This window comes from Drosophila biarmipes, unplaced genomic scaffold, assembly GCF_025231255.1.
Source record: "Drosophila biarmipes strain raj3 unplaced genomic scaffold, RU_DBia_V1.1 ptg000013l, whole genome shotgun sequence".
NCBI lineage: Eukaryota > Metazoa > Arthropoda > Insecta > Diptera > Drosophilidae > Drosophila > Drosophila biarmipes.
In genome coordinates, this window is record NW_026114532.1 from 2,153,192 (window position 1) to 2,179,517 (window position 26,326).

Consider the following 26,326-nt stretch of genomic DNA (forward strand, 5'->3'; position numbering starts at 1 on the left):
TTTAAAATCATTTTTACAAAAAAAGGGTTACTTTTTAGCAAGTTACTTTAAAAAAATAATTATACATATAAAGATAGATTTTACTTGATAGTATCAATGATTCAGACAATCACTATCGAAAACACAGAGAGTAGGTACTATCGATATTAGTACACCTCTAGTGCCGTGATGCAAGAAAAATATCGCAGTCATCCAGCGCTCGGCAACCAATTTATTAATGTTTATAAACTACTTATGGTCTAGTTCTTAACTTGTAGCATGGTACCCATCCTAATCCGAGCCGAAGGTCCGCACATACTTTTCATAAGGCCGCTGGCTGAGCCGTTGCAAGCGCGCCTGCACGAATTCGCGGAACTTGTGCATTACGCCGGCGTCAGCCCTGATTAGGTTCTTCTCCTCGTCTATTATTTCGCCCAGCAAGACATCAGGGTCAGTCGGCGCCCGACGACTCACCGACCGTTCAAGGCGAGTAGTGAATTGGTAAATAATCTTTTCGCTCTCGTAGTCCATTATTTTGGCCAGAGCCTTAGCGGGCGTGCGTCGTGGAGTACCCGACTCTGGGACATGGTCGGTGGCCAAATTAGCCTCTTGTTCCTGCTCTTCTTGGCTAATCAGCTCTGATTCAATCAGCTCGATAAAGTCCGTCAGGGAGGGTTCATCGTTAAGCAATTCGCTGACCGTCGAATTGTTTTGAAAGTTAGTAAGGTGGAAGGTGCCGTTGGTGTCGTAGAACTTGTAGCCCAGCATCTCCAGAGCAATTTCCGTGAGTAAGTACGACATTTGGTGGGATTTAACGATAATGTCTCAGAGTGTAAAACTAAATTATGAGCGGGGCAGCAAAACAATTTCCTGACAAATTATTGTTCTTTTTTTCGACTGCACTCGATGTCGATATTTATGGGCGATATGTAGTTGCGGCCAAGTTCAGTGAACACGGTCACACAACGTGACGTAGAGACATTAATGTAGAATGTATGTATCAAGTAGAATGTCGTAGCTGCGTTCCCACTAGTGAAGATTTAACCAGAGTAGTCAGGAAAACTGCATGTGTAACCTCTAGGGCCTTGCAAAGAATTAAATCTCAAGGTTGATCTGCTTAATGCTGAAAACAGCCAATTCTTTATTTAGAAATATTTCTTTTAGATTTGCAAAGCGATTAAAAATTGTAAAATTCTTTGGTTGGTATATTTCAAGCATTCAAATACAGCTGTATATTTATGTAGGTAAAATATTGGTTAGAAGTCTAGTGATTAGCTTGACTGTATAATCATCCTTTTTAAATGAAAATGCCATGGAGTTTCTTCTACATTCGGCAAAACAAAAGTTGAGTATACTCATAATATCTTCAATGGAAAGGTAATTTATGTATATGCCGTTTGAATGATTCAGTAATTTTCTTAACCCATTCAGTACGTATTACAATTTTTGGGAGTTGTGTGAAAATCTACTTAGAGAACTTTTTTTCTTCGCTTTGAAAACTAAAATTTTTTGATGCAAAAAGTTTGAATGTACAAAATATAGCAAGTGTATTTATTAAGTAGATATATTACATTTTGATATCAGAACTTTTAATGTTTGAAGTTAACAAGATCGAGGTCACTTCTTATTGCCTTCGTCCATGGTAACAAAAACTGAAACAACAGTAGCTATTACAACATTCGTTTCTATTCTTTAAAAAAGTGCAATATCCATTATATATGTTGTTTACCATTTTTTGTTTGTATTCTAGCAAGCGTGAACGTAAATTTACAGCAAAATAAAATGACTTGGTCAGGGGTTTCGACACAATTCCTGTTAGTCCTGAGCGTGACAAAAAATATGCCAGTATTTATGTGAAACGGCCGAATTTTTTCTTTTTTCAATCTCAAATGACAGATGACAGACCGATGGATTGAATCCATTTGCATGAAATAAAAGAAAAGTTGTGTCCAAATAAAATTACTTATTTTTAATCGGCAAAACATAACATTTAAATTAATTTCCTTTCCACTGCGTGAAAAAAGAACTTAAAAGTAAGACGTTATCATGTATTTCTATCGATTTGACAACTCCGGTTCCAACTCACGCTTTCGTGTTTTGTCGATAATATTAAACTGTGTTTATGCACACAATAATCGGCCCAAATCATGAAATGATGAAAGAGTTATATGAGTTATTATCCCATATTATGGGTACTACAATAAACACTGACACATTGATATAATATCTGTCTATTGGTATTTTTGTCTTCAAAGGTTGATATACATATTGTGGAAACATGAAACTGCGATTCCTACAAAGCACATTATTCATCTACCATCTGATAACAGCTGATTTGAAGACCAGTGGCATTTCCCAAAAATCCTGTTGCTTCCATCATTGCTTACGTTTGCGTAGCGAATGTTTAAATTTACATTGTCAAGAAAGTATCACATAAAAATGTCCGTAATACATAGAGAATCGTTACAAAGAGAATCGCTGTCAGATTTTCAGCTAATATGACGTACATAAAATGTTAAAATAGGCGGCTGTGTGCAGCGGGTATAACCTCATCAGCGGCATTATTTGAATTCTTGGGATCCGTAGTTACCTAGCACTGGCACTCTAGGCAATTTGCGGTGTGGTGGAATAAAGCCGTAGAAAAAGCCTAGAACAATCCTCGTCTGCAGCGTCAACCCACGTGTGCTCTTATCAGCGTTATAGTTTTTTTTGTCGGTACTTGTTTTTATATGATCTCATTTAATTGTTCTCCATTCAACTATAAAAGTTCCCGTCCCGAAAATATGTTTACTATAGCTTATCAACAGACTCCTAGCCTGGCAAAAACAAAAACAAGTTGTGACGGCAGTGCATCGATGCGGTTACTGAACGTGTATCATTCGATCGTCTGTAACCTGATCCAAGGCTGCGTTATAGGTGTCGCCGGTTGATAACCCCCAGCGTGGGCACGGCTCACTAGTCGTCAACAGCATCCCAACATCAATCATTATTCGACAAGCAAGACTAGCGCATTGTCTATACTGAATTAGCGATTATTTTCTTTCAGCACAGAGACATGGCCATCCTTCGCTTCTATGATGTGCAGGCACACTCAGCAGCCGAGAAGCAGAGTGTCCTGCGGCGACTGCAAAAAGAAGGAGTCGTTTCCGTACGTATGGAGCGTTGTTACTACCTGGAGTATAGCGCCCAGGCAGAGCACTCCCTGCCCTTAGATGAACTGTTGCTCTGGTTAGTGAAGCCTCCCCTAATCAGCGATCAGAACCTGGTCAAAAAGTCTGCTCTGCAGGCGGAGGACCAGATGCAGCTGCTTCTTGAAATCGGGCCGCGGTTCAACTTCTCCACGCCCTACTCCACAAACTGCGTAAACATATTCCACAACCTTGGGTATTCCGAAGTGCGACGAATGGAAGCTTCCACTCGTTACCTGCTGACGTTTGGCGAGGGCTCAGAAGTTCCAAAGGCGACCAGATTAGTTTCACTGCTGGGGGACCGCATGACCCATTGCCTGTATACTGAGGATAACATCCCCAAAACGACCTTTGATGAGCAGCTCCCAAAACAGCAGGTTGACTGGCATTTTGTGCCCGTATTAGAGGAGGGACGGACGGCGCTGGAACGAATAAATCATGAACTAGGCCTAGCCTTCAACGACTTCGATGTCAACTACTACCACAATTTGTTTTCCAAGGAATTGGGTCGCAATCCCACTACAGTGGAGTTATTCGATTGCGCCCAGAGCAACAGCGAACACTCCCGCCACTGGTTTTTCCGCGGACGCATGGTGATTGATGGTGTGGAACAGCCAAAGTCCTTGATCCGCATGATAATGGACACGCAGGCTCACACAAACCCCAACAATACCATTAAATTCAGCGACAACAGCAGTGCCATAGTAGGATTTGAGCACATGGCCATAGTACCATTATCTGTAGTGGTTCCTGGACCAGTGCATCTCAAGACCGTGCAGTCCGACCTGATTTTTACAGCGGAGACCCACAATATGCCCACGGCAGTGGCTCCATTCAGCGGCGCCACTACCGGCACAGGCGGACGACTTCGAGATGTCCAGGGCGTGGGGAGAGGAGGCATTCCGATTGCTGGCACCGCCGGATATTGTGTGGGAGCTCTTAACATTCCAGGTAAGAAAAAATTGAATGTCTGTTTAATACACAATTTAAATCTCAAAACGACATTTAATTAGTTTATATTTAACATATTCCACATATTGAGAGGCAATATCATTGGCAAAAATAAATCTTGTTAAATATAAAAAGGGATATCAATTTTCAATTTAAGAATCATTTAACTTTGAGCTTTGACTTTCAAATAGAAGCCGGTGAAGTGTGAAGTTAAAAGTGAAAAATTTAAATCTTTCGGTGCCGGTGGGATTAAATTTCCCAGGTTATTAGGTAGTTTGATTCATACTGAGAATATGCGTCGTATGATATGATAATGATAATCATTTGTTTAAATGCGATAATCCGTTAAAAAGTTATTCCAAAAAAAAGATTTTGAAACTTGCCAAAAAGGAAATATATGTCCCTGGGTTAGAACTAATACCATAGCTTGCTTTGGTTATTGTAGCTGTTTAAGAAAATGTAATCTAAGTAGACTTTTAAAAAAAAACCGCCCCAAAGAAAAAATATAAACCTTAATATAAATATAGTTTTTAGTGTACCTATATATATATATATATATTCTTTCGGCCGGTATATGTATATACATATGTACATATGCTCTATGTGGTTTTTTTATTTACTGGCTGTGACGTCATTAACGATGTTCCCCCCAATATTAAAATTGTCGAGATATTAGCGTTCATACGGATTATTTTTCAAAAAATTTTCGGACAGACGGAAATGGCTAAATCTACTCGGCGCGTAGTTCTGATCAGGTTTACATACTTAATGTGATGGGAAACGATTCCTCCAACATGTTACAAACAGGGTGGCTGATTAATATTGCTACACTAAGAAACTAGAATAACTTTTTTTTCTTGCTTTGTTTGAAAAGTAGTACTCTTTTATGGCGTTTTCTTATTAGTTTTAAAAGTAAAAGATTTTTAATGGCATCTCAGCAAAAAGTTGTTAATAACTGAAGGGTTGTAAATTAATAATTGCCTACTTATTGCTCAAATGAATTGCTTTAAATCGTTCAAATTTGTTAGTTTTGTTTTGTACACTTCTTGAAAAAATCAGATGCTGTGAGGTTAGGCCTGGGAGTGGAATTTCTTTAAATCAGCTTATTGCGGATTTTCCGCCTCATATTTTGTGACAGGCTGGCTTATGTAAGGTGTTGCACCGTAATAAAATTCCGTCTCATGGAGTATATGTGATTTAAAATCACTTCATATTCAAAAATTTTGCTTAGTAACATTGCCGGTCAAATCGTCAAATATAACAAAGAAGAACGCTATAGTAGAGTGCCTTGACAATCAGATACCCGTTTCTTAGCTTGAGGGAAAAAAATAAAAATAAAAACTTTTTGCTGAGATGCCATTTAAAATCTTTTACTTTTAAAACTCATACGAAAACGCCATAAAATAGTACTAATTTTTAAATAAAGCAAGAAAAAAGGTATTCTAGTTTCTTAATGTGGGAATATTAATTAGCCACCCTGTTTGTAACATGTTGGAGGAATCGTTTTCCATCCATTAAGTATGTAAACCTGATCAGGGGTAGATTTAGCCATATCCGTCTGTCCGAAAATTTTTTGAAAAATAATCCGTATGAACGCTAATATCTCGACAATTTTGATATTGGGGGAAACATCGTTAATGACGTCACAGCCAGTAAATAAAAAAACCACATAGAGCGTATGTACATATGTATATATACCGGCCCAAATGGAGATATATAAGCAGCGAAGAAATATTCTAAAGCGCCATTTACCGGCTATTTTCGTATATGTTATGTGTGCGCCAGTCAGTTTTAAGCGTTTTAGCCGTTAGAGGGCCTTACAGTGGGCGTGGCAAATATTTTTTGAGGTCAATCGGAAGGTTTTATTGAAACAAATACATTTTAGCAAAAAAAAATCTGTAGCATGGCAACAGTGGTAACCACAGTTTTGGGCGGTTTGTGGACGTTAGAGGGGGCGTGGCATTTTTTTTGGTCAATCGATATCGAAGGTTTAGCCAAAAAAAATTTTCTAGCATGACAATTGTGGCCACTGTGGCTATAGGCGCTAAATTTTTTCGCGGATTGTAGGCGTTAAAGTGGGCGCGGCACCTCGCTGCAACAAACTTGGGCTGCGCAGGAACCCTAGAAATAAAGTATATATATTCTTGATCAGCATCACTAGACGAGTCGATCTAGTCATGTCCGTCTGTCCGTCCGTTTCTACGCAAACTAGTCCCTCAGTTTTAAAGCTATTGTGCTGAAATTCCCAAAAGTCCTGATCATCTATCTTTTGCACGAAGTATATAAGTCGGAACCAGCCGGACCGGACAACTATATCTTATAGCTCGATTTTATCGACAACGGGTATCAACGTTATTCAGATAAAAGGGGTGGGAGAGGGTTGAAGATATGCTTTCAGGTAATCGTTTTTTTCTTTTTTTTTTTTTTTACTTATGTGTGCAAATTATTAAAAAATGTTTGAGCTAGATTTCTAATGTTGTAGTCGTTTCATTAAAGTAAGCGTAGCTCCAAACAAACTTGCGCTACGCAAGAAGCTCAAGAATCTATATGCCAAATCCCAACATAAGAACTAAGAGACCTATGGACATGGCTAGATCGACTCGGCAAGTGAACCCGATCTAAAAAATATATTTTTTATGGGGTAGGAAACGCTTCCTTCTATTTGTTACATACACTGGTGGAAAAAATAATAGAAACGTTTTTCACTTCTGTACTTTTTATAAATTAGTTATATAAGTAAGTACGAAAGTCTGGACTTCAAAGCTATAACATGTAGAGCACTGATAGCTGTTCTTTATTTTAGACCTTTAAATATATTTGAGATATATCCACTTTGTTTTTTATGAAATAAAAAAAAGAAAGGAAAGGGAATAAGCTTTTTCTATTATTTCTTCCACCAGTGTACTTTCCACCGAATCTAGTGCAGTCTTTTACTCTAGAGCAACGGACGAAAATCGTAAAACTTAAAACTTGGTCTTTAGACTTTTATCGTAGTTACTTACGAATATATCAATTACCTTGACAGGAATTCTATATTCCTGGATTATCACGACAAGAGTATAAGAAAATACATAAAAATTGGCATGACTAGCACTTTTAAAACAAAACTTCGGTTTTATTTCAGTATGAACGTTGCTTACCGACAGTCAGTCATCGTAACGAACAAGAATATTAATTAATTATAAAATGCCCAAACAGGTAACAAACAACAATCGACCGTGTGGGTCTTTAAAGGAGTGCAAAATCGAAGTTTTTCGTGAAGGAACCTTTTGAAAAAGGGATGCATGCTTCTTTGGTAGAACTGGTTATGTAGCGAGTCGAAAACAAACAAGACAAGCTGTTAAAGATCAGCCCAAACCAGCGGTTTTTTATCGGCTGAACTCCGAATAGGCCAGAAAAACATATAGCAATGATGTAAATGTATTAAAACCGCAAATTAGCAGCATGCGGTGCCTATTTTTCATATTGTTCGATTTGCTTAGGTGCCAGGCATGGGAAAATCGTATACCCTATTGAGACAGAAGAGTTTTTGTCTAAGCGACCAAGTTCTGCTTCGCTACAACTGTCGGCCGCTTAAATATTTAAAAGGGGCCCAAGGTTCTAGCTTATGAAAATTTATTTGGCGTTACTATTGGCGTATAATAGATTCCAATCAACTTTTAATAAGCTTGCCTAATGGAAATTAAAAAAAAAAACAAGAAAGGTTATTAACTTTGGCAAGCCGAAGTTTGTATACCCTTGCAGTTATAAAAAATAATCATTTAATTTATTAAATGGAAATCGAAATTCTTAAAAATATAAAAATGTATATTCCCAATATTATAAGATAATATGTCGAAAAGCCTTAAAGCTATAGTTTGTTTCACATTATTATCCAACAATTATCCGATCGTTCCTATGGCAGCTTTATGATATAGTCATCCGATTTTGATAAAATTTAATTCGAAATTCAAAACCAAATAAAAAATTTTATTTCCAAGCGTAGAAGGTTATAAGTTAAAAAACACCGAAGATATAATTTTTCAATATTATTTTACCACTAATTTTTCGATTGTTCCTATGGTAGCTATATGATACCCTCTGCAAGGGTATAAAAATCAGAGCACGTGTGTATTTTTCTTTCTCGGAAAACCTTTACTCAAAATAATGTTTACCCTAAGTTTTAGAAAACTCCCAGGAATTTTTTTTCCAAAGTCGAGGATATATTTTTTTTAATCAATAAATCGTATTCAAATATGGGAAATGGATACAATAAACTAGAATTGCTCTAAAAGCTATAAAAAATAGGCTTATATTTAGAAATTATTTCTAAAAAAAAACAGAAAAGGTAACGGAATAAAAATTATTCTTATCATAAAAATATCTTTCTGCTTCCATCACTTATATTGGCTTGTTTGTGATTTAGAAGCTATTCGTGTGTGTCCATCCCGTCAAACATATACATAATTAAAATTTTTGACATTCCCTATCCCCACAGATCTTATTTATGTATAACGAAAATGAGTTCTCAAAAAACCTTTTCGTTTTCGTTTAAACATACTCTTGTTTTCACAAAGAAATGTTTCATATAAATGTTTCATTTGCTCACCGCTCCAGTATGGGAAATTTGGCCACTTTTTGTGGCATTAATTAATAACTTAAAAACAAAGCGATATTTAAAAGTTTTGTTTTTTGAATAAAGTATATAAAATTTAAGGAATAAAATAATAAATATGGTAGTAGTCCCGTTTTTTTAAAGGAAATTTTTGTTTTTTTGTAATTAAAATAAAAAGAAATTGTTTCTTTAATTAAACTGAACCTTAAATAAAAAAAATAATATTTATATTTTTTCTCCCATTTTTAAAGTGAAATCGTAATTTTATTTTTATAATTCTAAAAAAAAAACTAAAATCCTTTATATTTACATTAAGTGAAGTGATGGTAGAAAATAATTTTAAAATAATTAAGTTGTGTACTGTTTTTTTTAAGCTAGCACTGGAAGTGAAACTTACCAGACAAAAATCCTGGAAATATACAGTATTAGGTAGAGGTCTTAAAAGCCAAATTTAAGAGAAAGTGTGCAAAATTAACATAAGGATTTCTTTTTTTTTGGTACAGTATACAAGCACCACAATCAATTAGGACAATGTCAAGGTCAAACACACAAGTTACTAACCCTCTGATTGGATGGTATTTCAAAAACATCATTCCTTTCCTCAATGTTACACTTTTTGAACATTTTAACTATTAAGAATAATTGTTGATTTACCAGAGCTGCCACCTCGTTGAAATAAAAACAGACTTTAACAGCTGATGACTAAACAGTGGTGCAGTCTATTACATTTTTCTGTTGGTAACATTGGAGATTGGTGTTATCTTAACGCATTCTGATAGTCAAAATCAATTTTAAACCACTTTTGACAAATGTGTTTTTGGCCAAAAAAAAGTGGGTCAATTTTACATAGTGCGTTCCTTTGACAAAACAAAAATTGTTTTTGCTTAGGAATTTTAGGTTTAAATATTAAAGTAGACTTGGAGAATATATAATTATTTACAAAATATACCACTGTTGTATAATTTAATGATGACAAATTAATGTCTCTTTTTATCCCTTTTTATACCCTTGCAGAGGGTGTAATGATTTCAGTCAGAAGTTTGCAACGCAGTGAAGGAGACGTTTCCGACCCCATAAAGTATATATATTGTTGATCAGCGCCACTAGACGAGTCGATCTAGCAATGTCCGTCTGTCCGTCCGTCTGTCTGTCCGTTTCTACGCAAACTAGTCTGTCAGTTTTAAAGCTATCGGACTGAAACTTTCCCAAAAGTCTTATTTCTATTGCAGGAAGTCTGTCCTTCCGTCTGTCTGTTCGGTTCTACGCAAACTAGTCTCTCAGTTTTAAAACTATCGGGCTGAAACTTTCCCAAAAGTCTTCTTTCTATTGCAGGTAGTATAACAATATGTTATAGCTCCCATAGGAACTATCGGGAAAAAAATTATATCTTTCGTGTTTTTTAACATATAACCTTTAAGCTTGGAAATAACAATTTCTTATTAGTTCTGAATTGTGAAATAAATTTTATCAAAATCGGACGACTATATCATATAGCTGTCATAGGAACGATCGGAAAATTTTGGTGGGAAAATAATATGAAACAAATTATAGCTTTGCGGCTTCTTGACATATTATCTTATAATATTGGGAATACATTTTTTTTATTTTAAAGAATTTCGAATTTAATTTAATAAAAATCGGACTACTTTAACATATAAATGTCAAAGAAAATTGTCTTGAAAAAATAATGAAATAAAAAAAAAGGTATACTAGTTTCGATGGAAAGTATGTAACAGGTAGAAGGAAGCGTTTCTCACCCCATAAAGTATATACATTCTTGATCAGGATCACTAGCCGAGTCGATCTAACCTTGTCCGTCTGTCTGTCTGGCCGTCTTTCCGTATAAACGTTGAAATTTTGGAAACTATAAAAGCCGTCAAACTTGGCATGCAGATTCCTGGGGTTCCTGCGAAGCGCAAGTTTGATTCAGCGAGGTGCCACGCCCACAATCCGAGAAAGTATGTAGCGCCTACACTTTTTATGATAGAACAAACATTTTAACTGAACTGGTTGTGTCTCATTAATACCTATCGATTGACCCAAAAGAAATGTGCCACGCCCACTCTAACACCCACTAACCGCCTAAAACTGTGGTGGCCACAATTGTCATGCTAGACTTTTTTGCTAAAACGCATTTGTATCATATTTTACCTATCGATTGACCCAAAAACCTTTCGATTGACTTCAAAAAAATATTTCCCCCGCCCAATCTAACTCCCCCAAACGGCTAAAACAACTGTTTTCCGCCCACATAACATATAGCAAAATAGCCGGTAGGTGGGGCTTTAAAATATTTTTTTGCTAATTATATATCTCTATTTTTATTTTACCCCCTTTGACTTTAGGTTCAGCAGAACATTACTTTTGTTGCACACACATGATAATTAATCATTTTGCTATAATTCAAGAATCATAATCAGAAAAAAAGAAGCGTACAAAATTGTACGCTGCCTTTTTATGATACATGTTACATTGCTGCTTTTGTGTATTGATCGGGAAAATAACTACACGAATTCATTTAAATATTTAAAATTTAATTTATAGAATTTAAATTAAATCTTATAGAACTGCTTGATATGTATGTGTCAACAATTGCTGTGCGCAAGGGTTGCCAACCAATATAGTTTTTGCAAACTTTAGTATAAGCAAATTTTTTATAACGTCAAATTAAAAGATAATTAGTAGTAGTAGTACTTTAACAAAACCAAAATTGTTGTTGCTTGCGAACCTATGCAGGGGTAAATTTGAGGTAGGGTCAGAAAATATTTAAATATAAACAAAATAAATCACGAAGGTCTACTGTGATGGTGGGAAATTGATGTTAATGAACTAATGAGTAATCCCCAGTTTTTTATTGAGCAACAACGAACAATTTAAGCTAGAACCTTTTATTTTCTTTTCATAACGCAAATAAAAAATTGTCGTTTTCGAAACAAAGGAAAATTGGGTGTTGCGGTACTTTAATATTATTGTAGTGAATTTTTTTGTGTTCTAAGAATCGGAAAGTTCTGGAGATGCTATCACGAAACGACCTGCAGGGATAGAAATTTCGTCATGCCGAAGTTGGTTTCTTTTTTGTTGTCTTTTTGAAAATTGTGTCGTATATCCAGAGGTCAGCAAGAAGTGATAAAATGTTTTCTTTTATTTTCAAGAAGTTACTCCTGAGTACTCCAGCACAATTGGCTATAGAATTATCTACATTTTGTTTGCCGGGTATCCTTGAGTTTGTCGACTGCTGATCTACGCTGTTTATGTGTCGGTTGATTAGCTATGTAAAGGATACCAGACAATCAAGGCGGGCTCTCTTGTTTTTTGAAAACCCAATGAATCCTTTTACCTTTAAGATTTTTATTGCATATAGGACTTCGGTTTGATTGAGATAGAAAAAAAACTATTGATCCGGAACTTTTAGTGAAGAAAAGGAGAATCCAGTAGTACATTACAGCATTTCAATACGCGTTCATTTAACGTGCAATCTTTATTAATGCACCTGTAACATGTACCCAGGAATGCACATAGAAGCGTTTAAATAAAATATTTGTAAGCTTTCCCAAGGTATACATAAAAGTGGATTTCAATTTCATAACATTTAGTATACCCTTGCAGAGGCTATATTGAATTCAGTCACATGTTTGCTACTCAATGAACGTTGCCGAACCCATAAGTATGTATATTCTTGATGAGCATCACTACGGAAACTAGTCCCTCAGTTTTAAAACTATCGAGCTTTCCAAAAAGTCTTCTTTCTATATCTTATAGCTCCCATAGAAATAATGCGGAAAAAAAGTTATAAAAATTAATTAGTTGGTGTTTTTCAACAAATAACCTCCTACGCTTGGAAATAACGTTTTTTAATTAATTCTGAATTTCGAATTAAATTTTATCAAAATCGAACGACTGTATCATATAGCTCCCATAGAAATAATCGGAAAGTTATTGGTAAAATAATATAAAAAATTTATTAAATTTTTTGAATTTAATATTATCAAATTCCGACGACAATAATTTATAGCTTTCTTACAAACGATCTGAAAATGGATGGCAAAATAATATAAAACAAATTATAGCTTCGGTGTTTTTTGACATATTATCTTATAATATGGGAATATCATTTTTCTATAATTTTAATTTTTAATTAAATTCAATAAAATTCGGACGCATCTACCATATAGCTGTCGAGAAAACGGTCAGAGAAATAAGGAAATATTTTTTTTCTAATATTACTGAAGCTAGCAACAGTCCTTAAAAATTTAACGTGGTGTTACTACCATTGATTATTTCTTATAACGGAAAGGGTTTATAAACTTCGGCTTACCGAAGTTAGCTTCCTTTCCTGTTTTTATTTTATTATTTATTTTTAAGCTCTCCTTTACTGGGGTTTGCTTGATGCTTTGGGGTTCACGTTTTTCCATGTATGTTCTTTATAATATTTTCATATTGTCCTTTTATCATCAACGCAGTTTAGTCTTTGGTGTGCCCAGTCCTTTCTTGCGGATCTTAAAAAATATAAAGAAAAGCGAATATTATATATAGATAAACATATATTGATATCGATTATACAATCATTTAATAATAAAAGTAATTAATGTTTAAATGTATTTTCTGTTCGTATTGTCAATCTTACTTATGTATTCTATTCTATTGTTCATACTGAACTACTTTAATTTCACTTAACTTACATGAGGAACGAGCTTCACTTTTTATACCCCTTACTCGCAAAAGGGTTTACTAGATTCGTCAGAAAGTGTGTAACAGGTAAAAGGAAGCGTTTCCGACCCCATAAAGTATACATGTTCTTTTCAGAATCAAAAAGGTGCCACGCCCACAAATGGCCAACACGCTTGTATCTGTCTGCCCCCCACACACCTGCAATAGAAAGAAGACTTTTGGGAAAGTTTCAGCCCGATAGCTTTAAAACTGATAGACTAGTGACTTGTGACGCTGATCAAGAATATATATACTTTATGGGGTCGGAAACGTCTCCTTCACTGCGTTGCAAACTTCTGACTGAAATTATTACCCTTTGCAAGGGTATAAAAATTGCTGGTTTTGTTTGCCTCGGATGGAAATTGCGACCTGCATCTTTTCTGCCACAAGACATATGCACACTAGAGGAGCCTCGGCTTGTACCAGACATAATATTACATATATTTAATTAATAAAATTTAAAATATTACTAAAATATATACTAATTAAACCTGAAAGTTTCCTTTTAATCGAAAATTTCTTCTCTTCCAAAAAAATCCTCGATAAAATCAATTTATTGGAGCTTCTAAAGCAGGTTCCTTCCTTAACTTAAATTATTAAAAAATATTCCCAATATTTGTATACCCTTGCAGAAATAATCAAGGATAGTAACACCATGTGAGATTTTTTAATATTAAAAAAAAACAATTTTTTGTCTGTCCGCTTCTTAGACAGCTATATCTTAGAGTCGTCCGATTTTTATTAATTTTAATTCTTAAATGTTTAATTATTAATATTCTTAAAAACATAAAAAATGGTATTCTCAATATTATATATATTATAATGTGTCAAAAAACCGAAGCTATAATTTGTTTCATATCATTTGCCCCCCCCCCCCCCCCCCCCATTTTCCGATATTTCCCAGACAGCGATATGATATAGTCGTCCGATTTTGATAAAATTTAATTCGAAATTCACTTATTAAAAATGTTATTTCCAAGCGTAGCAGGTTATATGTTAAAAAAACACAAAAAATATTATTTTTTCAGATTATACCTATGGGAGCTATAAAATATAATTGTTGAATTTGGTAGTAGTAAAAAGCTTTGGCCAAATCTGTGTAAATCGTGTCCATCTGAATGATACTCAATTGCATGTACACAGTAATTCGTAAAATTCGACCAGGCATGAAGCCATGTTGATTAGGTTTGATGTAGACCCTTATTAAAAAAGAAATTTTTTTGAAAATTATTCTATCCAACAAATTAGGTTTTTTGATGCTCTTAGCAATTGGCCTATAATTAGAAATATCAAATTTACCTCGCCCTTTATGGAACGGCTCTAGAAAGACCGAAAGACGGTTACTTCTCGTATATCTCAACAAGTGATGACGAAGTGGATTTACATCAAAACAAACTTCACACTGAATCTAAAGAACATATCCGAGCTGTATCCAAATACCTGGAGGAAGCTTTGAAAAGCTACTACACGAACAAACTAAAATGCAGAAAGGGCCTGCAAGTGGTTCTAAAAGGAATCGATCCCGAAGTATCCTCCAAGGGAGTTATCGATGCTATTAAAGAAAACGGGTTCTCTGCAAAGAACTTCAGAAACATCATCAACAGGAAAAAGAATATCCACCACTTTTCATGGTCAAGCTGGAGTCTGAAAGCAAAGTCTTGAAGAAAATTGAAGTGCATACCATTTATAAATCGCGCTACTACTGGACAAAGGAGACCAAACGGTAAAGTACAGGGGGTGTCCGATCTGCAAGGAGATGATGGACCACATGCGATGAGTGACCACCGCGCCAACAGAATACCCAAAATGCTACAGGGGTGCAACATCCTTTTTGGTCAATTAGGTACCCAGAAGGGCTTCTCATACGCCAACGCCTTCGATCAGGTACGGAAAACCCACTCCAGTCTAATCCTAATCTAAGCAAATCCAAATACAGTCACAAAGGACACTAGAAGCTGATGATCACTATGCAACAAAGTATGATGAAATTCATGTCATTCATGAAAACGACTATGCAAACACTGGTTCAAGACCGGAGCATGATGTTAAAGCTGCTTGCAGCTAAGCAGTCCAAATAATTGATGGCAAATCTATGCTAACAATGTGGAACGCGAATCGAGTTTCGGCACAACTAGTTACTTGCAGGACACGCCGCTGTGTCGTGCTCTCCTCGCTTTTTTAAGGACAATTCAAAGACTTTAACAGCTTACTTGTAGATCGTTTGATAGATGCAGGGGACTTTAATGCAAAACAAGCGCACTGGGGATCACTCCTTGTAAATTCCTAAGGAAGGCCATTATACAAAGCGATCATAAAACCGAGCAAAATATTAGAAACATTTCCCCTTACTGGCCAACACACCTCTGGAAAGTTCCAGACTCAATAGACTTTGCGGTGACAAAAAACATTCCACGCAAAATAATAAGCTCCTTTGGACATCACGTCAGACTATTCGCCAGTGCTAATAACTCTTCAAAGCAGCAAAAACTACAGATCCTCCCACAGGCTGACGTCGCACAGAGCCAACTGATTAAAATATAAAAAGTATATAAGGTCACAAATTAAAAATTTCCCCTCAGTTCAACGTCGAACCGGACATCTCTACCAATTGTCTTGAAGACGTATTTTTAATATCACAGACTGGCACGTGAAAACTAATCACTTCAAAACTAATCTGCAAATTGAACGGCTAGTTGTAGAAAAGAGGCAACTGCGATGTGCCTAGCAAAACAACAGATTGCCATCGTTTAATCAACGTCTAGGAAAGCCGCTCGCACGCTATACCGAGCTCTAAAACAAGAAGCAGAAAATGCACAACTGCCTTACATTAAAAAACTTTCGCCAACCAGTACAAAACATCCTATGTGGAGGGCTTACCCAAATCTGAAACAGTCACAAGAGTTCGGAAAAGTTTTTTCAGAGCGGACAAAGAATACTCCAGCTGTTGTGCACTAAGAGTTGCAAAGATTTCAGAGTATTAGGGAAACCTGCGGCGGCTGATATCGCGAGAACGCAATATATGTATATGGGTCATATATATCTATATATTCTGAATCAATAGATCAGGATCACTAGTCGAGCCAATTTAGCCATATCCATCAGTTGCTCGAACGTGTCACGCACAATGAAACACATATTTGCTTTCCTCTTCTAGGCCACACAGTTTTAAGAAATTGATTTTAGTGCACTAGTAAATTAAAATATATTTTATTGATCAATACTTTTCAAAATTCTGAGAGTCGCACCAATCGCATGGTTATCTTAACCCTTTACATGGCAATAACTCCGATTTTCTTGTTTTTTTTTTTGTTTTTTTCATTTCAGGGGAGTGATGCATTTCTTTATGGTTTTAAAAGGAAAATATTTGTAATCTGTACCATAGAAAGATAATTACAATTATTCAATATAAAAATCGAGTAATTTATATGTTAAATGTGTTAATTTAAATGAAAATTTTTAAAACAATTATTTCTTTTATTAATACATAATAATACCCTACCTTTTTCGTACTCCGTTTGGGAGAACCCAGTGCAGTTCGGATTTTTGCAGCGCAGCCGCTTGCCAGTCCAGACAGGCCAATGACCGAATTGATCCTGCCGAACCATTTTGTTCGGCATTGTTCGTGAGGGTCCTTTAAGCTTTTTTCCATCCTATGCATGTTGGATACTAGACCCACGTTTTCCTCGACTTTTTGTAGCGTCCAATTTAGTCAAAACTTCTGCTACTTGCACAAGAACTGCTCCAACGGTGTTTTACCGGCCTTATTTTAAAAAGTCGATCATGTCGAGGATCGCTAGATGGAATAATTTTGTCGTTATTGTTAAAATGAATATTATTTCTGATTTCTTCGAACCGTTTTTGCGACATAACATTAAGGACAGCAGACTTTATATTAGACATGTATAAAACCACACCAACAAATTGACGGAAATCCAAAGATTGGATTCTTTGATGCACGTAGATATCAATTTTAATTTCTAATTTAATTTACGAAATAGATGGAAAAAATATTCGATCGGCAATTTAAGCTCCATTATTTCTGATGCGGTATTCCCACGGAACTGCAGTTGGCGATCATTTATAATTAAATTTCGCTGCTTCCAAAAAAGTCTTCTACTCAATTTTTTTATGCTTGGGATTGTTTTGTGACACACCATGACCACATCAAGGTTTTCGACACATTGACTTAACGATTCTTTATCGATCAAGTCCATTGGACGTTCGCCAAGATCTTCCGAGCTCCATCACCTGAACTACAAACTTCATATGGTTCTGGGCAGTAGTCGCCCTCACTATTACGGACAAAAGTCTTAATAATTCAACAATAATAGTAATACCAACAGTAAACACAGGAATCGAACACGTATACATTGGGAAAAACAAACAAACAAATTGGGAATAACAAAATATATGCACTTTTTAATTTTTTTTTATTTTCTCTAAAGTTAACGGTACAGTTTTTGTAAGTACGTAGTTTGGTATTCTTATCTTTTATAAACATCTCCTAATTCAATGGTCCTCTTTGAGCGTCATTCGTTGTACCGTTGTACATGTGCTGAAACTTGTGTTTTTAATAGGAAATAAGTATATGTGCAAATTAAGATTATTGTGTTATTGATAGCGAGTAAGCTAAGAAGTGTGATCTAAAAATATTTTTTAATCAGCGGAACGTAAGTAAAATAGATTGTTTATCCTTGTAGAATAAAATAATTAATGTTAAGTTTGATTTTACTATAGAATGCCACGCGGTTTACATTTGTCAGAGGAAGATCGCGGCATGATCAAAGGACTGGCTGAATCTGGCCAGACCATTTATTATATTGCTACCACATTAAATAGGCACAGGAATACAATAAGTAACTTCCTTTAAAAGGTAAAAGGTCAACTGAATCTTGACGTATCCAAAAGACGTATAAATCAAATTTTGAACCAGAACAAAATGGTTACATATGGTTCACGCGATGCTGTATCAAGGCTATTAAAGCGTCACATAACCGCTCGTCTACAATTTGCTGAGCAAATCATATTTTGGTCGGAAGAGCTTAAAAAAGTTATATTTACAGACGAAATTTTTTTTATTTAGACGGTCCTGACTCCTGTCAAATTGGCACGACAAAAGGCAACCACGAAGATCTGCCATAAACGAAATCACGGTGGAGGATCATTAATGGTTTGGGCCGGATTTGGGTATGCTGGGAAGTCTCCACTTTGTTTTATACCGACTAGAACTAATGCAAAAATTTATATAGAGTTACTGGAAACTGTGCTCATCAAATTTGCTGGAGACCTTTATAGGGATGAGTGGATATTCCAGCAAGACAACGCGCCAATCCACACAGCTCGTAAAACTAAAGACTTTCTTACAGCTAGAAAAACACCGCTATTGCAATGGCCAGCGATCAGCCCGGACCTGAACACAATAGAAGATCTTTGGGGAATACTTTCTAATAAAGTTTACAAAAATGGCCGCCAGTTCGACACAGTTAACGACCTCTAAAAGGCTTTGATCAAGGAATGGGATCAAATAAATCCGACAACTCTGCAAAACTTGGCAACTTCAATACCCAATCGGATTAATAGAATTTTTATTAGGAAAGGAAAACATATAAATTATTAGGAAGTATATTTAAAATTGCTAAAAAATTGTTCAACTTGTATTTCGAATTTTCCTGCAGTATGCACATATACTTATTTCATATGAAAATAAAGTTCTTTATTTAATTTAAAGTTAATCTTAACGTTTACGAAAAAAAAATATATTGTTATTATACCCTTGCAGAGGGTATAATAATTTCAGTCAGCAGTTTTCAACGCAGTGAAGGAGACGTTTCCGACCCCATAAAGTATATATATTCTTGATCAGCGTCACAAGACGAGTTGATCTAGCCTTGTCCGTCTGTCCGTCCGTCCGTCTGTCCGTCCGTTTCTGCGCAAACTAGTCTCTCAGTTTTAAAGCTATCGGGATGAAACTTTCCCAAAAGTCTTCTTCCTATTGCAGGTAGTACATAAGTCGGAACCAGCCAGATCGGACAGCTATATCTTATATCTCCCATAGAAACTATCGGGGGAAAAAATTTAAAAAAAATTATATCTTTCGTGTTTTTAACATATACCTTTATAAGCTTGGATAAAACATTTTTAAATTAGTTCTGAATTTCGAATTGAATGTTATCAAAATCGGACTACTATATCATATACCTCCAATAGGAACAATCGGAAAATTAGTGGTAAAATAATATTGAAAAATTATATCTTCGGTGTTTTTTAACTTATAACCTCCTACGCTTGGAAATAACATTTTTTATTTGGTTTTGAATTTCGAATTAAATTTTATCAAAATCGGACGACAATATCATATAGCTGCCATAGGAACGATCGGAAAATTAGTAGGAAAACATGCAATATAAATTATATCTTTTGTGTTTTTTAACATATAACCTTCTACGCTTGGAAATAACAGTTTTTATTTGGTTTTGAATTTCGAATTAAATTTTATCAAAATCGGACGACAATATCATATAGCTGCCATAGGAACGATCGGAAAATTAGTAGGAAAACATGCAATATAAATTATATCTTTTGTGTTTTTTAACATATAACCTTATAGGCTTGAAAATAACATTTTTTAATTAGTTCTGAATTTCGAATTAAATTTTATTAAATCGGACGACTATATCATATAGCTTTCATAGGAACGATCGCATAATTGGCTTTTTGACATATTGGGAATTATAATATTTCGAATTCAATGTAATAAAATAATGGTATATAAACTTTTATAATTAAGAATTTTGAATTCAATTTAATAAAATTATTGATTATTTTTTATAACTGCAAGGGTATACAAACTTCCGCTTGCCGAAGTTAACTTCCTTTCTTGTTTTTTTTGTTAATATGTACTCCAGCAATATAAAAAAAATTTCATCAAAAACCTAATATAATTATTTTATGTTTTTTATACCCTTGCAGAGGGTATAATGATTTCAGTCAGAAGTTTGCAACGCAGTGAAGGAGACGTTTCCGACATAAAGTATATATATTCTTGATCAGCGTCACAAGACTAGTCGATCTAGCCATGTCCGTCTGTCCGTCATTACAACCTTCTACGCTTGGAAATAACAGTTTTTATTTGGTTTTGAATTTCGAATTAAATTTTATCAAAATCGGACGACAATATCATATAGCTGCCATAGGAACGATCGGAAAATTAGTAGGAAAACATGCAATATAAATTATATCTTTTGTGTTTTTTAACATATAACCTTATAGGCTTGAAAATAACATTTTTTAATTAGTTCTGAATTTCGAATTAAATTTTATTAAATCGGACGACTATATCATATAGCTTTCATAGGAACGATCGCATAATTGGTGGGAAATAATGTGAAACAAATTATAGCCTTGGGGCTTTTTGACATATTATCTTATAATATTGGGAATTATAATATTTCGAATTCAATGTAATAAAATTATGGATTATTTTTTATAACTGCAAGGGTATACAAACTTCGGCGTATACTTCTTTCCTTGAGGTACGAGGTGTGTTCAAAAAGTAAGGTGACTTTTCAAATTTCGCGGGCAACATTTTTTCGATTATCGATTTTCTTGTTTTGTTATGTTGGTACACTCTTCCCTAACATCTGTACCAAGGTAACAAGTTGTTTTGCGTGCTCAGCGATTTTTTGCTATCGAAAAATATGGATCAAAGGAGTTGCATCAAATTTTGTGTAAAAAAAATATTAAGTGCTCCAAAACACTTGAAATGTTGACAGTGGCATACATTAAAACTTTTCGGAGTAAAAAAAAATTTTACAAGTGGTACAATGACGAGCCTCGCTCTGGACGCCCAAGCACGTCAACAACTGATGAAAACGTTCAAGCAGTGAAGAAAATTGTTTTGGAAAATCGTCGAATCACTATCAGAGAAGATGTCGGTATATCGCTTGGCTCGTGCCATGAAATTTTTTCAAACGTTTTGGGAATGAGTCGTGTGTCAGCGAAGTTTGTTCCAAAATTGCTGAATTTTGACCAAAAAAACCGTCGCATGAGCATCGCTCAAGAGCTGTTGGATGACGTCAACGACGACCCAGATTTACTCAAAAGGGTCATGACTGGTGACGAATCATGGGTATATGGTTATGATATCGCAACCAAAGCACAATCGCCACAATGGAAGAGCCCAGGTGAGCCAAGACCGAAAAAAGCAAGCCAAGTTCGATCAAATGTCAAAGTTTTGATCACTGTATTCTTCGATTACCATGGCGTGGGGCATCAGGAGTTCTTACCATATGGTCGTACGGTCAATAAACAGTATTATCTGGAAGTTATGTGCCGTTTGCGAGAAGAAATACGAAAAAAACGTCCAGAATTGTGGAAAAACAATTCATGGCTTCTGCATCACGATAATGCCCCTGCTCTCTCATCTTTGCTTGTGAGAGATTTTTTGGCCAAAAACAACACCACAATAATGCCTCAGCCACCATATTCACCGGATTTGGCCCATGTGACTTTTTCTTGTTCCCAAAACTAAAGAGACCTATGAAAAGGCGGAGATTTGCAACGATTGAAGAGATAAAGACTGCATCGCTGGAAGAGCTCAAGGCTATACCGAAAAGTGCTTATGGGAAGTGCTTTGAGGATTGGAAAAACCGTTGGCATAAGTGTATTGTATCTGAGGGGGATTACTTTAAAGGGGACAACATTAATATTGATAAATAAATGAATAGTTTTTCTTGAAAATACAAAGTCACCTTACTTTTTCAATACACCTTATACCATATAGAGAAACACAAATCACAAAACGAATCATTTAGACATGCAACAAGCGAAACATAAATGTTGTTCATGGTTGTCAGTATTTTTTTTATGTGTAAAGCTACTATGATGCATATCTTCAACAAAACGAAATTGTTGATTTATCGTATTAATTATGCATTAAACACATTATGCATCAAACACAAAAACTCGACAATATAGAACTAAATAATATTTACCTGTTTATAAATATAAATTGAATCAACAATACAACTTTTTTTATATTTGGATGAGAAACTGCACAACGAATTCAGATTACCACATTCACAAAATTGGCGGGAAAAGTAATCAGCTGATGGTATTGGAAAGAATTCTTGTTGTATAAAAAACAAAAGTTGCTGAACTGCATCAAAAAGATTTTCCATAGTTGAAAAATAATTGAATTTAAACGGTATGATGCAAATATGCATCACCACCAAGTAAAGGATTAAAAGTTATAGCTAACTGAATTCACAAACTTAGACTTTGTCAATAGTACCGCCGTCAATAGTTCCGTCCATTGTAGCGATGTCATCGGTGGTCTGTATCACTTCGATAGAAATAGAATGCTCGAGACCCTCCAAAGGACTTCATCCGAGGGAGAGGAACACTTTTACAATCAAAAGCTACGTCGCATTTGCGTCGTAAAATATTGATGGGCCTTTCTCTTCTCCAACTTCACGTTAATAAATATTTAAAGTGCATGAAAAAGAATATTAGAGCTAAAAGTTCCGTCAGTCCACACTGCGCCACAAGCTTAACTGTCGCGTTATCGCAATACGATTGGGACAATGGAATACGACAATGCCAATGGAACGTCGGGGAACGCGCAATACGATCCCCTCTTGTCAAGGTTGTCCGTCGAAAGTTATGACTTCGCTTTTCACCTACTCATCTTTTTGCATCAGCAAACCCCCCTTGTTAAAGTTCTAGCACACCATGGTTCGAATTCTTTTTAAAATTATTAATTTATTGAATAATATATAAGTATGTCGGCATATGCGGTGGATTCGCAATATAAAGTTTGCTAAAGCCAAAGCTAAAGTAATAATTCTACTTGACAATTATTTTTATTAGCGGAGAGTATCGAATTTACCACCGATTAGGTGCGCACATCAGCAAAACGCTGACCATTCACGACTACAAACGTCGCTCAGAGGGCTCTTTTAATTGTACAGGGTTGCCCATATTCGACGGACCCATGTTTTTTTTTTTAAAATCAAAGAAAATAAAAATTTGGAGGTTGGCAATCTTAATCATTTAATTTGTTCCAAGTAGATTTGTTTACATCAATTTTTGAATATGATATCTTTCAAATGGCCGCCTCTGGCGTTGATGGCGTATTGTGCCCTTTTTGCAGCATTTTCCATCGTTTTCGCCAACATTTCGGCCGGAATAGCGACTATTTCTTCACGAATGTTGTCCTTGAGCTCTTCTAGGGTCCTTGGCTTGTTAACGTAAACCTTTGACTTCAAATATCCCCACAAGAAGAAGTCAGGCGGCGTCAAATCGGGCGAACGCGGTGGCCAGTCCAAATCACCACTTTTCGACATCAAACGACCCGGAAACAATTTCTTCAGAAAATCGATTGTTATGCGACTTGTGTACGGTGGAGCGCCGTCTTGTTGAAACCAGAACTGCCTCATACGCTTTCGACGAATAATTGGCATCACAAAATTGGTCATCAGGTCGCGATAACGCTCCTGGTTGATGGTAACAGCATGGCCATTTTCATTTTGGAAGAAAACGGCCCAATGACCGTTTTCGAACTAACGCCGCACCAAAGTGTGACTTTTTCGTCGTGAAGAGGCACTTCTTGAATTTTTTCAGGATTTTCAGTGGCGTAAATACGGCAATTTTGCTTATTTACGGTCCCATTCAATGTGAAATGGGCTTCATCGGACATGATAATTTTGTTCCAAAATTGATCGTCATCTTCGGCCATTTCGATGACTCTTTGGGCCCATTCCAATCGACGAGGCTTGTCCGTAAGCAACAATCTTTGCGTCAATTGAATTTTGTACGGGAACAAATGCAAATCAACGCGAATAATCCGTTGTAAAGTGGAAAGAGCCATGCCCAACTGCTGAGAACGGCGTTTTTGGGATGTTCTTGGGGACATCTCAACACTGGCTCGTACGGCAGCGATATTCTCGTCCGATCGCCTTGGTCGACTTTTATTTGGCCTCTTCGGATTAGAAAGAGCCTCACTAGTCGAAATTTTGTCGTATAAACGCTTAATGGTGTTCTTAATTTTTTAAAAGCACGTTGAGTTTTCACAATTGACTTGTTCTGTTGAATGTAAATTTCAATTATTTCAGAGCGCTCACGTGGCGTGTATTGTTCCATGGTAAAAATCTGCTTGGACTGACGCTTCAAACGTTTCAAACGGCCAACCCTGTACATACTACAAGGCTGATACTCGCCGCTGAAGTATTAATAACAGTCTATAAAAAAATTGTTATGCTGTAAGAAAGGAACCGGGATCCGACAAACTTACTCCCCCTTTTAAATCCTGTGCGATGAGATCCTGACGCTTCGGATCCTGGGACTTGCAAAATATTATATTGTATATATATATATAGAAATATACGTGCACTAAAAGACTGCTGCTCTGCAGAATACCCATTCACTTAAACAAAAAAAATATATATATATGCCTGAGGCACGCGTCGTCCGTAACGCTGGTGGTGAGACTCGTCTTCGCTAATTGTTTATCTGGATCAGCACTACCGATTCACTTGACTTAAATGTATTTCAATGCATTTTTGAATGATTCCAATATTTTTGATTTTCACTTGTGTTTTGGTTGTATTATATGCGGCTATTTGCCTTTGGTTATGCATAAGTTTACTTTAGCTTAGATTGATTCGATGGACACATTTACTTAGCACCACCACTTTTTCGATGTATGCTGTTGGTCACTAAGCCTTGATTTGATTTCAGGCTTCCATCAAATTGAACTAGAATAAAATTCAAGAAATATAACGTCCTTTTCAACGAATTATGGCTTATATCGCTTCACGCGATTACCTTTCGGTTTAAAAATACAATTGATATCTGCTTGCCTTCCTCACTGCGCTTTCATCATCTATCTTGCTCTAATATCGGCGTGCTCCTAGGAGTTTCGCTCTTATCATTATGCACATCTCTCCCGTTGCACCTTCAACAATATCAGCTGGAGCTTTTGCTGACCGCTTTGTGTTACATTCGCCGTCCGCCTGGCTCTAATATCGGCGCGCTCCTCGGAGTTGCGCTCTCATCATTCTCATTCCGTCGCTCTACCGACGCACTATCAACCTTAGCTGCAGCTTTTGTTGTCCGCTTTGTTCGCCGTCCGCCTGGTCCTTCGCTTTTTGCCGTTTCGTATTATGCCCTTACATTAGGATGGAATGCGCTCATCGAAAATATGATATCTTTATATTCGCCGCTGAAGTCAAATCAACATCGAATGCTGCTATCTGGGTGGCCCTCACAGATCAGGCAAGCGTCCTTAAGAAAATCATTTACATGTTCTCAATTCGACTACACTACAATTTCTTGAAAAGATTACCTTATCTTGCCCATAAAAATATGTACGGATACGTAACGCAAGGTATTTAATAGTACTTATGATTATGCAGGGCCGACATCTAATCTGGATGTTGAGAATTCTTCTGCAATAATATGCGCTGACTGCCTACCTGCTAGGACTTGTCAACAGCAAATTCATACAGCCATCATTCACGAAACAATAGCCTGAAAATGTACTTTCAAAATATTTCCGGCATGAGAACTAAAACGCAATCTGTCTCTATGAATATTATTATGACATTATCATACTGGTTGTAACTTAGTTAAATTCAAACTTAGATTCGCATGAATTCTTCGATCCAAAATTATTTCAAGTATTTCGCAAAGATAGAGACTTCGGGAAAATGCAGTAGTTATCGTGGCTGTTCGGTTGCACTGCAAATCGATCCCTTAATAATGACTCGCTTTTGGACCAGTTGCCGGTGACGGTGTCTGGCTCATCCGGGCAGATATCGATTGTAACTTCCTATATCCCACCTGGCAGTGATTCCGGGCTTTACCAGGCTCACCTAGACAACATTTCCAACATTCATGATACCTT

The 26,326-nt window shown here is 36.0% G+C and overlaps 2 protein-coding genes and 2 long non-coding RNA genes across 6 annotated transcripts in view; 1 reads left to right on the forward strand and 3 right to left on the reverse strand.

The window, feature by feature from the left end:
* Positions 1-191: 191 nt before the first annotated feature.
* LOC108024073 (uncharacterized) lies at positions 192-935 on the reverse strand. The gene has a single exon (XM_017093845.3). The coding sequence runs from the start codon at positions 778-780 to the stop codon at positions 271-273; it is 510 nt and encodes a 169-aa protein (XP_016949334.1). The 5' UTR covers positions 781-935; the 3' UTR covers positions 192-270.
* The window catches only part of LOC108024072 (phosphoribosylformylglycinamidine synthase), a 48,226-nt gene continuing 22,219 nt past the window's right edge, over positions 320-26,326 (forward strand). The window contains exons 1-2 of one of the 3 annotated variants that reach the window (XM_017093844.3): positions 320-465; positions 3,026-4,118. In XM_017093844.3, the coding sequence (XP_016949333.1) occupies positions 3,035-4,118 (1,084 nt within the window). In that variant the 5' untranslated portion in view covers positions 320-465; positions 3,026-3,034. Of the gene's footprint in view, positions 466-636; positions 768-2,564; positions 2,695-3,025; positions 4,119-26,326 lie in introns of those variants that run through there. The other 2 variants (XM_050889997.1, XM_017093842.3) reach the window with 2 other exon arrangements.
* LOC122817952 (uncharacterized) lies at positions 1,502-2,435 on the reverse strand. Its single transcript, XR_006367495.2, has 2 exons — positions 1,709-2,435; positions 1,502-1,631 (listed from the first exon to the last, which is right to left on the reverse strand). It is a non-coding gene; the product is annotated as an uncharacterized LOC122817952 (long non-coding RNA).
* On the reverse strand, positions 12,916-23,376 carry LOC127011825 (uncharacterized). Its single transcript, XR_007765216.1, has 3 exons — positions 22,413-23,376; positions 16,919-17,212; positions 12,916-13,208 (listed from the first exon to the last, which is right to left on the reverse strand). It is a non-coding gene; the product is annotated as an uncharacterized LOC127011825 (long non-coding RNA).

Coding starts and splice junctions, on each gene's coding strand:
- LOC108024073 (XM_017093845.3), bottom strand. CDS start 780: ATGTCGTACTTACTCACGGAAATTGCTCTGGAGATGCTGGGCTACAAG.